General features: G+C 44.4%; 1 protein-coding gene across 3 annotated transcripts in view; it reads right to left on the reverse strand.

The window, feature by feature from the left end:
- Positions 1-14,983, reverse strand: part of LAMA1 (laminin subunit alpha 1) — a 123,607-nt gene that overhangs the window by 37,446 nt on the left and 71,178 nt on the right. For all 3 annotated transcript variants that reach the window (XR_014075013.1, XM_081563138.1, XM_081563139.1), the window contains exons 24-34: positions 14,045-14,188; positions 13,234-13,413; positions 11,688-11,873; positions 11,010-11,137; positions 10,250-10,370; positions 9,119-9,256; positions 7,259-7,380; positions 4,702-4,788; positions 4,215-4,408; positions 3,785-3,927; positions 2,013-2,102 (exon numbers count right to left, since the gene is read on the reverse strand). Coding sequence is in view for 2 of the 3 variants with exons in the window: in XM_081563138.1 (XP_081419264.1) it covers positions 2,013-2,102; positions 3,785-3,927; positions 4,215-4,408; positions 4,702-4,788; positions 7,259-7,380; positions 9,119-9,256; positions 10,250-10,370; positions 11,010-11,137; positions 11,688-11,873; positions 13,234-13,413; positions 14,045-14,188 (1,533 nt within the window). In the remaining variant the exon portion in view is untranslated. The remainder of the gene's footprint in view (positions 1-2,012; positions 2,103-3,784; positions 3,928-4,214; positions 4,409-4,701; positions 4,789-7,258; positions 7,381-9,118; positions 9,257-10,249; positions 10,371-11,009; positions 11,138-11,687; positions 11,874-13,233; positions 13,414-14,044; positions 14,189-14,983) is intronic.

Here is a 14,983-nt window from a genome sequence, read left to right on the forward strand (position 1 = left end):
GCAGGGCTGGAAATGGACTAGGTGGTTCATGAAATGATGGACTGATCACTCTTGGTGAAAAAAGATGGTACATTTGAAAAAGCAGCCTAATCGGCTATCAAACCACAGACTCTCCCGGGTGTTGCCACTGTGAAGACCTCATGTTCATGTTAGGACTCAAATTTGCAGAATCTAGAAAGTAAAATCTTACTAATTTGTATTGACCATGAGAACTTAGTCAAGCGGTTAAGACACAGAGTTAGGCAAACAGACCTTCTTCTGCCAAGCTGGACGCCTGACACCTCCCAGCCTCATCCATAACTTGGAGTAATTATAACACTTGAATCACAGGACTTCATGAGGATTATATGTGATGATGCCTGTTAGTTACTCTCAGCTGTTGTTTTTATTAGGGGTGTTCTAATTTGTGAAAGGCTTCCCTGGTGACTCAGCAGTAAAGAATCCACCTGCCAATGCAGGAAACCCAAGCTCAATCCCTGATCTGGGAAGACCTCCTGGAGAAGGAAATGGCAACCCACTCCAGTATTCTTGCCTGGGAAATCCCATGGACAGAGAAGCCTGATGAGCTTACAGTCCATGGGATTGCAAAAGAGTCGGACATGACTTAGTGAGACTAAACAACAATTTGTGGAAAGGAAGGTTGTCTGTAATTTCTAGGAATGTAAAGTAACTCACTGAACTGAAAGTCGCTCTGTCGTGTCCAACTCTTTGCAACCCCATGGACTATACAGTCCATGGAATTCTCTAGGTCAGAATACTGGAGTGGGTAGCCTTTTGCTTCTCCAGGGGATCTTCCCAACCCAGGGATTGAACCCAGGTCTCCAGCATTGCAGGCGGATTCTTTACCAGCTGATCCACAAGGGAAGCCCAAAGTAAGTAACTCAGAATGGTTCTAAAAGTGTTTTCTAGTCAAAAATCCCAAAAGAATCTTCTTTAATGGATGGAAAGAATTTATTTTAATTGGCTTATCACTTCCTACCAAACATTTGCTTGCTCAGGTACTTTAAAGCCCCCATAGAAACCCTTAAACTCTTCCCAAATGGTCACTAATTCTAAATTAACAGAAGCCAAGCTACTGCATTTTAGGGTACATAATTGTGTATGTGTATGAATGTTGAGAGATAGAGACAAGACGTACATAGGCACAGACAGGGCTTCCCTGGTGGCTCATAAGGTGAAGAATCTGCCTGCAATGCGGGAGACCCGAGTTCGATCCCTGGGTAGGAAAGACTCCCTGGAGAAGGGAATGGCAACCCACCCAGTATTCTTGCCTGGAGAATTCCATGGACAGAAAAGCCTGGCAGGCTACAGTCTGTGGGGTCAAAAGTGACTGACGCTTTCACTTTCAAAAGGCACACATCTACGTACTGTATGTGCACACACACACATAAGCACACAATTTTAAAGTGAAAATTATTAATTTGACAATAGGCTTCCCTCACCATCTGCAAATAAGCAGATTCTTTTGTTGGTCACTAAAAACCATTCATCTGGCCTGGGCTGAACAGAATGAATAACCCCCTGCTGACATTAAAGTGAACTCTACTGCCATTCAAAGTCAGACCATCAGAAGTAGGGGTCGAAGTCTGACTGTTGCCGACACCCCGACAACCCAGGAGGAGCTGCCTGTGCTGGTGTTGGGGGCGGGTGGCAAGGAAACTCAGTGCTCACCACGTGCAGTGAACACAGGATGGGGAAGAGACCCCCGTCTTTTCATCCTGCCCAACCCTGGTTCATAGGAGAGAATAAGCAGTGATGTGAACTGACAGCCTGACTCCTCCTTCAGCAGAGGGGACAGCAGAAATTAAGTCAGGGGCCTCTTCCCACCAAAGCACAGAGACGGGCTGCATCAGAACCTGCTTAATCTGGCTTTACAGTAACTGGAACACAGCTCCTGGGAGGAGCGGGCTGCCCTGATCTGTTCAGAACCTTCCAGGAAGTCCCCGTGCCAGTGCTCACAGGGGCCGGGGGCGGGGGGCAGGCAGAGCGGACCCTTTATGTGAAGAACTTACCTCCCTTTGCACGTCCCCCGTTTGTTCTGAGACGCCTTCAAGTTGAATTTTCATCAGTTCTTTTTGCGTATTTTCTTTTAACAAAGAGTCCTAAAAGAATGAAGAAAACAAATTATAATGCTTCAAAATAAATCTTCTGGTTCTTAACTAAGAATCACCTGTCATTATCTTTTTTGTTCACGGAAAGAAATTCTCTTTTCCCTGACATTGTGTTAAAAAATAAAATGAATCACATTCACTGAAGTTTGGATTACAGAACACGTTTCCAGACTGCGGTCTTTCGCATTATATTTCCTGTGTAGACATAAATGTAAAGCCTGGTGTGCCGTGCAGATTTGAGACTGCTGCAGTTCCTGGGTAGATCTGGCTAAATTTCAACAGCAGAGTCACATAAATTTTAACTGTAATTGCTAACACCTAAAAAAAATGCTTACTAAGCTAAAATACAAAAATATTAAGCAAAGAAAAGCCTTTATAATTACTAACAATTAAATACTTAATTTATGCCAACACTCCTCTAATTTCTTTACTTGTGTGACGCTACTCAGACCTTATAACAACCCATGAAGGGGCGAGATTATTGTCTATGGTCAGGACAGTTATTAACCTGCCCAAGTCACTATGTAGGTCAACAGTGGAAGCAAGAAACAGTTGAGGGTTCACCAGCTCCTGAGTACTTTACATAAACATAAAAAGTCATACAAAGGAGCTGACAAAGTACTTTAAATGGGAGCAAATCACTTAAGAGTTAAAGTTGAAATCAAGTGTTCATCTCACGTGGTAAAAAAATATAGTTGTACAGTTGGAAACCAAACTGATGAAAGACAGTATTTATTATTTATTGATTGTGTCTATGGTGAGTGGAAAAGAAATTTCAACATTTGTTTCTTTTTTTTCCCCCTTATCTTTGAAAACATTTTGTTCTATTTCAGGAAAAATAACATAGAAACACCTCTTACAGTTTCCTAACTTTTCTTAACTCCATTAAATCTACAGAGAAAGGACCAGTATTAACAAGAGTGGATCACTGAAGCACCTGGATTGCACACACACACACACACACACACAAACACACATTGGCATTATGGCATGACACAGTGAATTAAATACCTCAAATTCTAAAGCATAGGCTTTGAGCCAAATTTAGACTCATTTTTTCCCCCCAATTAGAATAAAAAAATGCTGTCTAGCAAGTCAATTTCTTACCTTCCCATCGTCTTTTGGACCCAGATCAAAACACAGATTTTTAACTAAACATAAAACTATGATTTATCCCCAGAGATTTTTATATAGTCTTCGAGGGAGGAGGAACCTTTGTGCCCTGCAACTCCAGTTAAGAATAATACATTGATGGAAAACAGTTCCTCTTCATTCAGCACATTAAAGACAACGCTGTCTCAATTCATTTTCTGTGTTTGTATTAAGACAGCTGCTTTCTGTCCAAAGACCTGTTATAAACAGGGGCAAGTGGACCTTGTCTTATTCCACAAGGCAGCAGGAGGAGCACAGAGGAAGAATTTATACACAGGAGGCATCTGTGGATCAAGTCTTGAACAATCTGGGCTGTTGCACAGTGAAACCAGTAATCATGCGGACAATGCAGTTCTCAGTCAGGTTCAGACGGAGAAGGCTGGGCACCTCCCAGCACCAGACACTGACTCTGAGACTCCTGTACTGGTGGAGGACAGACAGAATGACCCCTAGGGTCCCAACCAATTCTTCAACTTCCTGTGACACACACCTCTATCCAGCTCTGTATTCGCAGTACCTACCCGGAGAGACTTCGTTCTATTTTCCAGGTCTGACAAAACCCCATACGGGGGAGGGATGGTGCTGGTGAGGTTCACAGACAGGATGGCATCCCCAACATGAGCCAGGTCATTCAGCAGGACACCCACACAGTCATCGTCACAGGCTACAAGAAAGAGGATGTTCAAGTTACAGCAAAGAGTCTGCCCGGGTTCCCATGGGTGCCCATAGCGTCCTGTAATAACAATGTCTAGGGACTTCCCTGGTGCTCCAGTGGTTAAGAATCCACCTTGCAATGCAGGGGATGCGGGTTCAATCCCTGGGCAGGGAACCAGGACCCCACATGCCGCAGAGCAACTAAGCCCTTGAGCTTAGCCTGCTGATGCCACTGGGTACCGAGAAACCATCCAAGAGGATAAACCCTCCTTAGCCCTTCGGAGGGGTGACACTCACACACACAGTCGCTTTCCACCAAGATGTGCCTCGGTTCACAGTCCCCGCAGCGGAGCCCCGTGGCCCCCGGCCGGCAGACACACTGCCCGGACCTGCGGTCACAGTCGCCGTGGACAGAGCCGTGTGGGCTGCAGTCACACCTCTGGCAGGTGCCACCTGGCACCCGAGGGTTCCCATAGTAACCCGATGAGCACCTGCAGAAGGAGACAGGGGGACAGAAGGCAGGGTCCACACCAGTCAGTGAGTGAATACACAGAGCAGCCACCCACGGACAGTCATCACTTCTGCCCCGTTAAGTGTGGAGTGCACAGGTCCGCCCACCTCCCTCTGCACTCTATTCCCTAAAAGGAGGACAAGACGGTCACAAGAAAGTGCCTTTACCTGTCTTATTACCCAGGAGGTCTGGTTTTGCATTATCAAACTGGTAACGACTACACATCACTTCTGTAAATATGTCCTGTGCATATAAAAGGAGCAGGTGACATACCTTTCACAATATTGTCCTTCATAGCCCAGAAAACAGGCATCGCAGCGGAAATCATGTTCACCTTCCAAGACACAAGTGGGACTGTAGCTGGAAGAGAAGAATTTTTTTGAATTTTCAGACATACAACTTCAGATCTTTCTTCGGGTACTTATTCATTACTCTTAAGAGTACATGATACTGTTCTAAAAAATAAGTGATTACAAACTGGACACCTGGGCAAGCTTTTTAGGGATTAAACTCTGTTGGGCAGAAGGAAAACAACTATATAGTCAATACAAGTGGGTCCAGAAGACATTCATTGGTGCCTATCCAGTGACAACCACATGCGTGTTGAGGGGATGGAGACCCACTAACAGAGGACAACTAATTAGTCACCAGACGAGAAAGCTTCTCAAGTGGAAAGGGGCTTGTTTGAGACCTGTGTGAATTATCTGACTGATTAGATGAAAGGGTGGCCGGAGAACTACAGCTGACTATGAGCAAACGTGGGACCAGCAGCAAGAGGTGAGCTGGAAGAGTGCTGGGGAGTCACCCGACTGCAGTGAAAGTCCAGGGGGAAAAGTCTGGAAAGAGCAGAGAGGGAAGGTGGGCTCGAGGGTGACTGGACCTAAGGTAGGGAGTCAGGTGAGGAGCTTTAGTAGCAATAAGATCGGGCCTCTCAAAACTGAACAATCCGTTTGGATGCTGAGCCTTCACTCTGGGACTTCAGCTTTGGTGTATTCCTTTTTTCCAACCACTTCAGCCTCCACATTTTAAGTCACCAACTGGAGGCTCAGCTGGGTACCTGCAAGCCACTAAAAAAATGCCAGGGTATCTGGCCGGTCAGAGAAGTTCCTAGCATGAGTCAGTTGGTTGCTATGAGCCCCACTTCACTTCTGACCTTTTTCCTCCTTCAGCACTAAAGAGACAGGCTTCAGTGGAAACACAAAATGTGTATTAATAGAAAAAAAAGCACATCTCTGGGGGCCTCTCAGATGCACAGCACACACGGCATGTTCACAATCTCACAGTCACTTCCTAATTGTGTAGCTATTAATTTACCAGTGTGAGGGAGATTGTGGGGACAGTGTGGACCTTCTGTGATTGAAGAAGTAAAATACACAAACAGGACAGAACTGTGCAAAGTAGAAGGATGAAATACCCATCCTGTCATTCCAGGCATGTAAAGCCATGGAGCTATGGATGTAGACATGCATACGGATTTGAATGGCTCCCCAAATGGCATCACATCATATATTCAATTTCATAATTTGATTGGGCATTTCTCCAATTCTGTACACACACATATGCCTTATTCTTTACTCAGTGTTAGTAGAATATTTCACTCTAGGTGTCTACCACAAGACACTTGAGGCATTTGATCAATCCCCTGTAGGTATATTTCAGCTCCACACCTCCAATTTCTTGTGAGTGCAAGCAATACCAGGCTTCCCAGGTAGCTCAGTAGTAAAGAATCCACCTGTGAAGCAGGAGACACACGTTCAATCCCTGGGTCAGAAAGATCCCTTGGAGAGGGAAATGGCACCCCACTCCAGTATTCTTGCCTCGAGAATTCGATGGACAGAGGAGCCTGGCAGGCTATAGTCCAGGGGGTCACAGAGTCGAACATGACTGAGCAACTAAACAACAACAACATAAGCAATGCCCATCTTTATGCACATTTGCAAGTATTCCTATAGCTTAGATTACAGGGGTGGAATTAATGATTCAACATTTATATACATATTTAATACAAAAATTTAAATAATAGTAAACAATAGTAAGCAATAAATTTTAAGATGCCTGACAGTTTGCAAGAGAAGTTTACACAGTTTCTCTCATTAGGTATTCAACGTCAAGCGACACTTACTTGGAGGCAACAAAACAGACAAAATCAAACAAATAATATTAAAAGGATAACTTCATTTAAGTATACCAAAAGTTGGTATTTGGGCTATACATGTTCAATGCCTTATCAAATACTCTAAGCAAGAATGAAATGTTATTTATGAATTACAATTTTCATTGAAACCAAAAAGGACCCACAGATATTCCAATTTCCACTGAAAATCTCTGGTTATCTCACATGTTCAGATACTTCTGTACAAGCATCATGTGTACAAGGTGGAATCTGGCCCCAATTTCATCACTATGCCACATTTCGAAATTTCATCAGTCATTACCATATATACATTCTAATCCCAACACCTCACGTTAAATAGGAACTGAATTCTTCATAACATTCTTCATAAAATTAATAATAATTCATTTTGGGGCACACTGTATATGTAGGTTGGAGGCTTAAATTAGTCTTCAAAGAAACAAAATCTGAATCTCCTTTCTTTTATTAGTTTCATTCTAACATTCAGTACTAACACACAGATACTTTGTTTATGCAAAGATTCTCTTTGAATACTGGGAGAAGGAACATTTTTTCTTAAAATTAGTTTTTCTGGACACACGAAGAGTATCCATTAAGATGGATCACACAGAAACCCTGGAAAGTGAAGCTGACCATGGAAGCAATCCAGCTTCGGTGGTGGGTGGTACAGGCATGCCAGCACACCTGTGTGCTCACCTGGCAGGGAGGCTGTGAGGGCAGGTGCATGGAGAGCAGTCACTGGCCGAGCCGGTCACCTTCCCATAGTACCCAGGGGCACACGTGTCACAGTGGTCACCAGTGGTATTGTGGCCACAGTTCTGGGATCCCATGTTTCAAAAGGAGAGGAAAACAATAGGAATCCATTAGAACACCTTCTCATCTGGATACAGCAGAGCAACACCCCAATTCACATCAGTTGACAGTTTTTTTTATTCTCAAGGGAGGGTGAGCATTTTTGTCATATTTTAAAAATCCTGAACACTGGCAGCTCTGTGGCCTTCGTTCATTACAAGACTGCATTCATCCAATGTGTGTGTGCATGCTGAGTCATTGAATCATGTCCGACTCTTTGCGACCTTATGGACTGTAGCCCACCAGGCTCTTCTATCCATGGGATTCTCCAGGCAAGAATACTGGAGTGGGTTGCCATGCCCTCCTCCAGGGGATCTTTCTGACCCAGGGATCAAACCCACATCTCTTGCATTGGCAGCTGGTTCTTTACCAATAGCACCACTTGGGAAGCCCATTCAGTGCCCCTAGGAGTACCTAATCTTATTAAATGATTAGTTGCCCCAAGGAAAGATGCATCACGAAAGATCCATGAATTTTCCCAACTATCTACATGACCTTTGTCTCCGTGATGGGCCAAGGGAACTTCATAGCTAATTACATCTTGCCCGAAGTTGCCTGAAATCAATTCTCCTTAAATCCTTAAATGAGATTTTGTCGTTTTTGGTATTAGGACTTAACTTTTGCCTGGGGCATGAACTGATTAGAATGAATAAATTTTTTAATAGTGTTGTAGCTATCTGGATCTTCATTTTACCTTGAATGACTGGAATAATTCTTTAATCCCAGATATCTAATGGAGTCAGCAAAGGTGAAGAACACATCTTTTTAATTGAGGAAATCCATGCACCATTTCAGCTTTTAAATTCACCTGTGCATGGCTATGGGTTAACAGTTTTCCCAGGGGAGATTGCCTTTAAATTCCACATAGGAAAGATGCTTCTGAATAAAAGAAGAGGAAGACAGATCTACTGTGGGAGCCCTGGTTACTGTGATGAGGCTACAGCCAGGATCTGTGAGGCTCTGGTGTGGCTTGGTGGGCAGCTCATTTTCCTTGAATGAGCTATTTTGCCTGCATCAAGTTAGTCTTGGCACAATTTAGACAAGCAACCAACGTTCCCATGAGTTATCATAAAGAATGAGACTTCAGGAGTAGGGAAAAAACATCAGATTATTCTGTGTTATCAATAAGATCTTGTTGGCTAAAGCAAAACCCTGGACACAAGGGTTTGTCTTCAGTCAAGGTCACAAGCCTTCTGTCTGAGGCTCTCGGTCCTTTTCAGTGGTCAGAGCTCTCCTTATGTCACTGATGGTCTAGGGGGAGATAGCCAGGAAGCAAATGCACACTAAGACCTCCAGGAAAACATGCACTTTTTAACAAAGGCAAGGAGAAAGCAACACCTTACATAGAGTAATACATTTTCAACTTTGGCCTTAATTCATCTAAAAACGTCCAGGTGACCCTTCAAATTCTATGACAGAAAGTTCTCATGTACCACCTCTACTGCAAGTAAAAACAAGAGACACTTAACTAATTTCCAAACTGATAACCATAAACAAATTCAAAGAATTTATAAAAGAATTTCCACCAAAAATGTCAGGCCACTTAGCTAGACCTTTCTGAAGGAAATATTTGTATACCTTACATTTAGCTAAATTTAAATACTCTAAATCAAGGAACTGCTGTGATCTCACACCAGAAAAGTAGACACTCAGAGCCCGCTGTAATTTTGAGCGTCAGGCAAGCACTCACACAAACCAGCATACCAGACACTTCCCGGTTTCTGGGTCACAGGTGTCACTGTGGTTGTTGCAACTGCAGGGCACACATGGGGCCAACAGAGGGCGTGGTCTCCTGCCATCACCTTCTAGAAGCTTCCCTCTGTGGTAACCAGGTGCACAATCCTGGAGGGATGCAAAAGGGAAGGAAGTGAACAAAACACCCGATTAAGAAATGGGCAGAGGATGTGAATACACATTTCTCCAGAGAAGATGCATAGATGACTGGCACATGAAAAGATGCTCAGCATCACTAATCATCATGGAAGTGCAAGTCAAAACCACCATGAGATGCCAGATCACATGGTTACTATCAAAAAAACAAAAAAACAGAAAATAATAAGTGTTGGCGGGGAGGTGGAGAAACTGGAAAGCTGCTGCTTTGCTGGTGGGAACAAAGAAAAGCGTGTCACTATGGAAAGCAGTATGATGGTTAGTACGGTGGTTCATCAAAAAGCTAAAGAGTTATCGCGTGATCCAGCAATTCTACTTCTGGGTTTAAACCCCAAAGAACTGAATCCAGGGTCTTGGACATATCTGTACACCCATGTTTGTAGCAGCATTATTGACAATAGCCAAAGGTGAAAGCAACTCAAATGTCCACTAATGGATGGATGGATAAACCACAATGTGTCCATCCATCCAGTGGAATGTTATTCAACCTTAAGAAGGAAGCAGATTCTGAGAGGGGCTACAACATAGATGAATCTTGAGGGCATCATGCCCTGTGAAATTGGCCAGCCACCAAAAGATAAATACTGCATGACTCCACTTATATGAAGGACCTAGAGTAGCAGTTTCATAAGATAGAAAGTAGAAGGGTGAGTCTGGGGTTGGGCATAGGGGTAAGTGTTGAACGGGTACAGAGTTTCAGTTTTATAAGATGAAGAATTCTGCAGATTGGTTGTACAGCAGCATGAGTGAACTGACCCACCCGCTACTGAACTGCACACTTTAGAAACAGTCAAGACGATAAACGCCTATGTTACCACAAGTAATTTTTAAAAGGGAAAAAAATGACATAATAGAAACACACAGTGCTATTCATCACTCAGAGCTGCTCTAACAAGCATATTTGAACCCCCAACCAGGAACCAGGTTTCAACCACCATCTCCTACCTGACAGGAGAGTCCAGCTGTGCCAGGAGGACAGACACACTTCTCTAACAGGAAGGCCACCTCCCTGCCTGCGTGTGACTCTTCTGCCTTTCTGCCGACCTCCATTGAAATATTTGAGATTCTGTGAAACCGTCGGGTAAAGAAGTGTGAAAGCAGGCACTAATATTTACAAAGAGAGTTTTCAGAATCAGCACATGACACAATCATGTTGGCGCACCTAGAAAACCAGAACTTTCCTGCCCGGTTCACAGTTATAAAGGAAATGGGTAAAAACACACAAAAAGAACATGAGTCATTCCACCGGGAAAGTCCTCAGCCAAATTTGCAGAACTTAGGAACAATGTTAGAGAAAGCACAACTGAAGGAACTCGAAGTACTCGTCTGGCCATAACTCAGGTGGCTTTCTTTATGGGATAAGTATCATGATACTAAGTGAGCAAGGGATGGCATTCTTGATGCATTGTGACAAAGAATGGGCCTTGCAGTTGAAGGGCAGAAAACGGTAGAACTGTTTTGTTGTTTATATGGAAGGGATCATCCTCATGTACTTACAAGTTATATCCACATTACTATAGGAGATGGATAATCTATGCCATTTTCACATACTTCATAATAACATTAATATTTAATAAGATTTTGGTGAGGAACAGAAATATATATATTAACAATATGGGGTAATGGGAGATGAAGTGAACCAAGTCCTTAAGGTTTGCTTCCAAATAAGAAAGATATGTTAAAAATTCTAGAAATTTGCAAGTACCTGCTTTGCTGTAATCCTTGGCCATAAGAGGCTTTGATGAGGATATACTCAATGTTGCTAAGAACAGACATAAAGTCTGAGCGTGTGACAGGTTCTTCAGAAACAGAGTTAAAATATTTCCAAAAATTCTGTGGATGAGAAGCACATTCAACTAAAGTCAGGGTACAGATCCTCAGAGGCACATGAACTTAATTCCTTTAGAGATTTCTCCAGCAGTAAGCCCAGCTCTGTGTGTGACCCTAAATTTAACTAAAGAAGCTCTCCTCTCACTTGCCGGGCACAGTAGTCCCACCACCTCATTTATCAACAACCTCGTAACACCTCCGCTGGGGCCAGCCACACATAGAACAATCAGTAAACCTCTCCTGGAGGAAGGAACATGCACGTCCCAAATTCAAGGGCATCCCAAAACCCAGAACCATTATATCCATGCAGCTGAGACTCCTGTACTCAGATAAAGGATTTAAGATGCAATTCGCACTAAATTAACATGAGCCTCATATGCATTTCTTGATAATAGAAATTTGAATCCTTTTAGAAATCTTGCTAAACCCATGGGAATTTTGACCCAAAGCCTTCTTCTTCACTCTCTCCTTATTACAGCAGCTTCACGATTTCATTACATGCAGAGCAGAGTTCCCAGCTCAAGGAGTGTATGTGGAAAGGGCGCTCAGTCACCTCTTTCATCCCCACTTCCTGCTCCTGCCTCACTCCATTCTCGGGGGCTGGCACATCCACGTAGATGACCTGCTTCCTGGTTCGGCCTCCTCTGATGAGCACCTGAGGTTCCAGGTTGGAGGTGCCGATCCCATCGGAAGCATAGAAAGCCACGTTGTAGCGCAGGGTGCCGCCATAGGCCAGGAGCTGTCGGAGGGAACAGTGTTGACATAGCCTTGGTTTAAACATATTTCAGTATAAGCCTGCTGCCATTTGAAGGAAATCTTGTGTCTTAAAAACACAACACGTGAGTGTAATGTGTTGTTTGACACATGCTTCCTTCTAATTCTATTTAGTTCCGGATTCCTAAGTTGATCCAAGCTGTAGTTCTTAAGTACACAATCCTTTAAAAGTTTTAAGAAACCACTTTATAAAGGTGTGTTTGGCTGTAAAAAGCTGCATTTACATATTGAATACAAGTTGATGGGTTAGGGATAAGTACACCCTTGAAACCACCACCACCACCATCAAAGCCACAGTCAAACCCATCACCTCCCAATGTTTTCTCTTGATGATGCCAACAAAGGTGAGCTCCAAAGTAACAAAGCAACGTGATAATCATTCTAATGATTTTCAAGCTCCTTTGAATTAAACATAATCTATAACCATTGGAGAATATATTTCCAAGTTTCAAAAATCAGGATGAATTCACACACAGACTCATGTATTTATATAAGCAAAAATGCAAACGATGTCTTCAAGTGTCTTTTTTTCCTCCCAGATAGGTGACAAATTCTTGAGAAGACCCTCCTAGGCCATAGCTCCCAGGCTTGTATTGAGCTTCTATTAGTAAAAAAGAAAATAAATAAATGTTTGTTGAGTGATTGCTTTAAGAAGGAAAAAAAGAATATGACTTTTACTTGAAAAGACTTTTAAAATTGATGTGTGTGTGTGCTAAGTCTTTGTGACCCTACGGACTGTAGTCTGTCAGACTCCTCTGTCCATGGAGATTCTCCAGGCAAGAATACTAGAGTGGGTAGCCATTCCCTTCTCCAGGGGATCTTCCTGACACAGGGATCAAACCCCGGTCTCCTGCATTGCAGGCAGATCCTTTACCATCCGAGCCACCAGGGAAGCCCCTTAAAATTAATGGAAATGTTAAAAGAACCATTCATCTGGAGTACTTTCTTCAAGCGTTAACCTCTCCATCCCCTAGCAGAAAGTGAAAGTGAAAGTGAAGTCGCTCAGTCGTGTTCGACTCTTTGCAACCCCATGGACAGTAGCCTACCAGGCTCTGCTGTCCATGGGATTTTCCAGGCAAGAATGCTGGAGTGGGCTGCCATTTCCTTCTCCAGGGGATCTTCCCAACCCAGGGATCGAACCCGGGTCTCCTGCATTGCAGACAGACGCTTTGCCGTCTGAGCCACCAGGGAAGCCCCCCCTAGCAGAAGAGGAGACTAATACCCACTCCAGTTAGCAATAGGCCAACCCAGGCCCTTGTGACTTCCACGAGCACCTCTGCCCCCAGAAAAGGTGGATGAGGCTCTAGGCTGGGTGCTTGTCTCACCTGGTCTCCCTGAAACTGCCCGGGCAGCCGCCAGTAAAACGGCTCCGCGTGGACCTGCTGCCTGACGGTCACAGCGTCCAGCAGGACATCGGGGGCCTGGTAGTACACTCCCTTGGTCGTGCCCTTGAGGTTACTCTGAGAAACCACACGCAGGAGAGGCTGATCTGAGCCCAGCGTCACCTAGTCAGGGAGGGGAGGACAAAGCCACTTCAGAATGTGAATGAACCTCCGCACCTCGGACAGTGAGAGGTTTTGCTGTTTCAGGCGAGATGGCTTCATTACTCAAACAGGAATAAGAAAGGCTTTTCTTTTAAACTTAAACATCTGGACTAAAATGAACTGAAAGTGCTATACTGGGCAATGTTCAGCTACATGAAGGACACCGCTGAGACACTGCAACTTCATCTTCCAACTAAAGCTGCGGGCAGGTTAGCACAGAGCGACACCGACGTCTTGGTTCCTGCTCTGTTTAGTTCCTGGACAGCAGAGGCAGGGCTCTGAGTCTTTTATTTTTTAGGCCTCGCAGGTCTTAATTTCCCTTCATGGGATCTTTACTGTGGCATGCAGGATTTAGTTCCCTGACCAGGGATCAAACCTGGGCCCCCTGCATTGGGAGCTCGGAGCCTTTAGCCCCTGGACCACCAGGGAAAGCCTAGAGTTCTGATTCTTAATGATCTCAAATTAGCTTCCTAGAATTTCTGACGCAGTAAGAGGAAAATGCAACGTAAGTATTTGACTGTCTCTCCCACCTGCACCCAGCTCCCAAGGTTAGAGGGTCAAAAACAGAATGCTTAATGCGCGTGTGACTCACCGGCATCCTCACGTAGCCCTCGGCCTCCGAGCACAGCTGTGACAGCCCAAAGCAGAAGCAGGGCGTGCATCCCCGAGGGTCTGCCTCGTCCAGAGCAAAGGTGCCAGTTCGGCACTCACCGCACTGAGGACCAGCGACATTTTCCTAAAAGGGACAAAGCTATAGACTCACTTCTACTTGAGAAAAGGAGACACGGTTTCTGAACAAACAGAAATGGAATCAAACACTGAAACCATTTTGGATAAACCAGCTGCTTCTTAGGCTGGCGCCTCAACCTCTCTGAGCATCAGTTCTCTCAGAATCAGTGATTCCCAAATCAGCTGATCATCTGAATCGTCTCAGGAGCTTCAGGAAAATGCAGCCACCCTAGTGAGTCTCCAGGAGTGGGCCCAGATCCTCCTGGAGTGAGTCCCCAGGGGGCTGGTAAGCAGTCAGGGGAAGAGCCTTGGGCTGGTTGTCCTGCACTGACCGTCCGTGGTGAGAACTGAGACCACAGATGCGGGGAACCAAGTATACATCCACTGAGGATCCCATCACCCCTGATCCACTCACGTTTCCCCTCCTTCATCCCCCACCACCAATCAGCACAGGACCAGGCTTCCATCTCCTGGGGCCAGGGAAAGGACCAGAGAAAGTGGTCAAGGACCTTCTAGTAACAAAGCACAATGGGAAAATGAATGAAAATACACAGAGTTAGGTATGATGTTGAAATCTAACCTCCTGGGAAAATAATCAACGCAAATTTCCTCCAGTCTGCCCAGCAGGCACAAGAGAATAGTTATTTACCAGCTGTACAACCACACATTTTCCTGAAGCCCTGTTATCCATTTCACCTGTATATTCAAGACAGATTGGCTACTCAGCCAACTGGAACACATGATAGAAAACTCAGCGTGTTTTTCCAATCAGTTCTGTCATCTGACACTTGTATTGAACTGT

This window comes from Giraffa tippelskirchi, chromosome 14, assembly GCF_054371585.1.
Source record: "Giraffa tippelskirchi isolate mGirTip1 chromosome 14, T2T-mGirTip1v1.2.pri, whole genome shotgun sequence".
NCBI classification, from domain to species: Eukaryota; Metazoa; Chordata; class Mammalia; order Artiodactyla; family Giraffidae; genus Giraffa; species Giraffa tippelskirchi.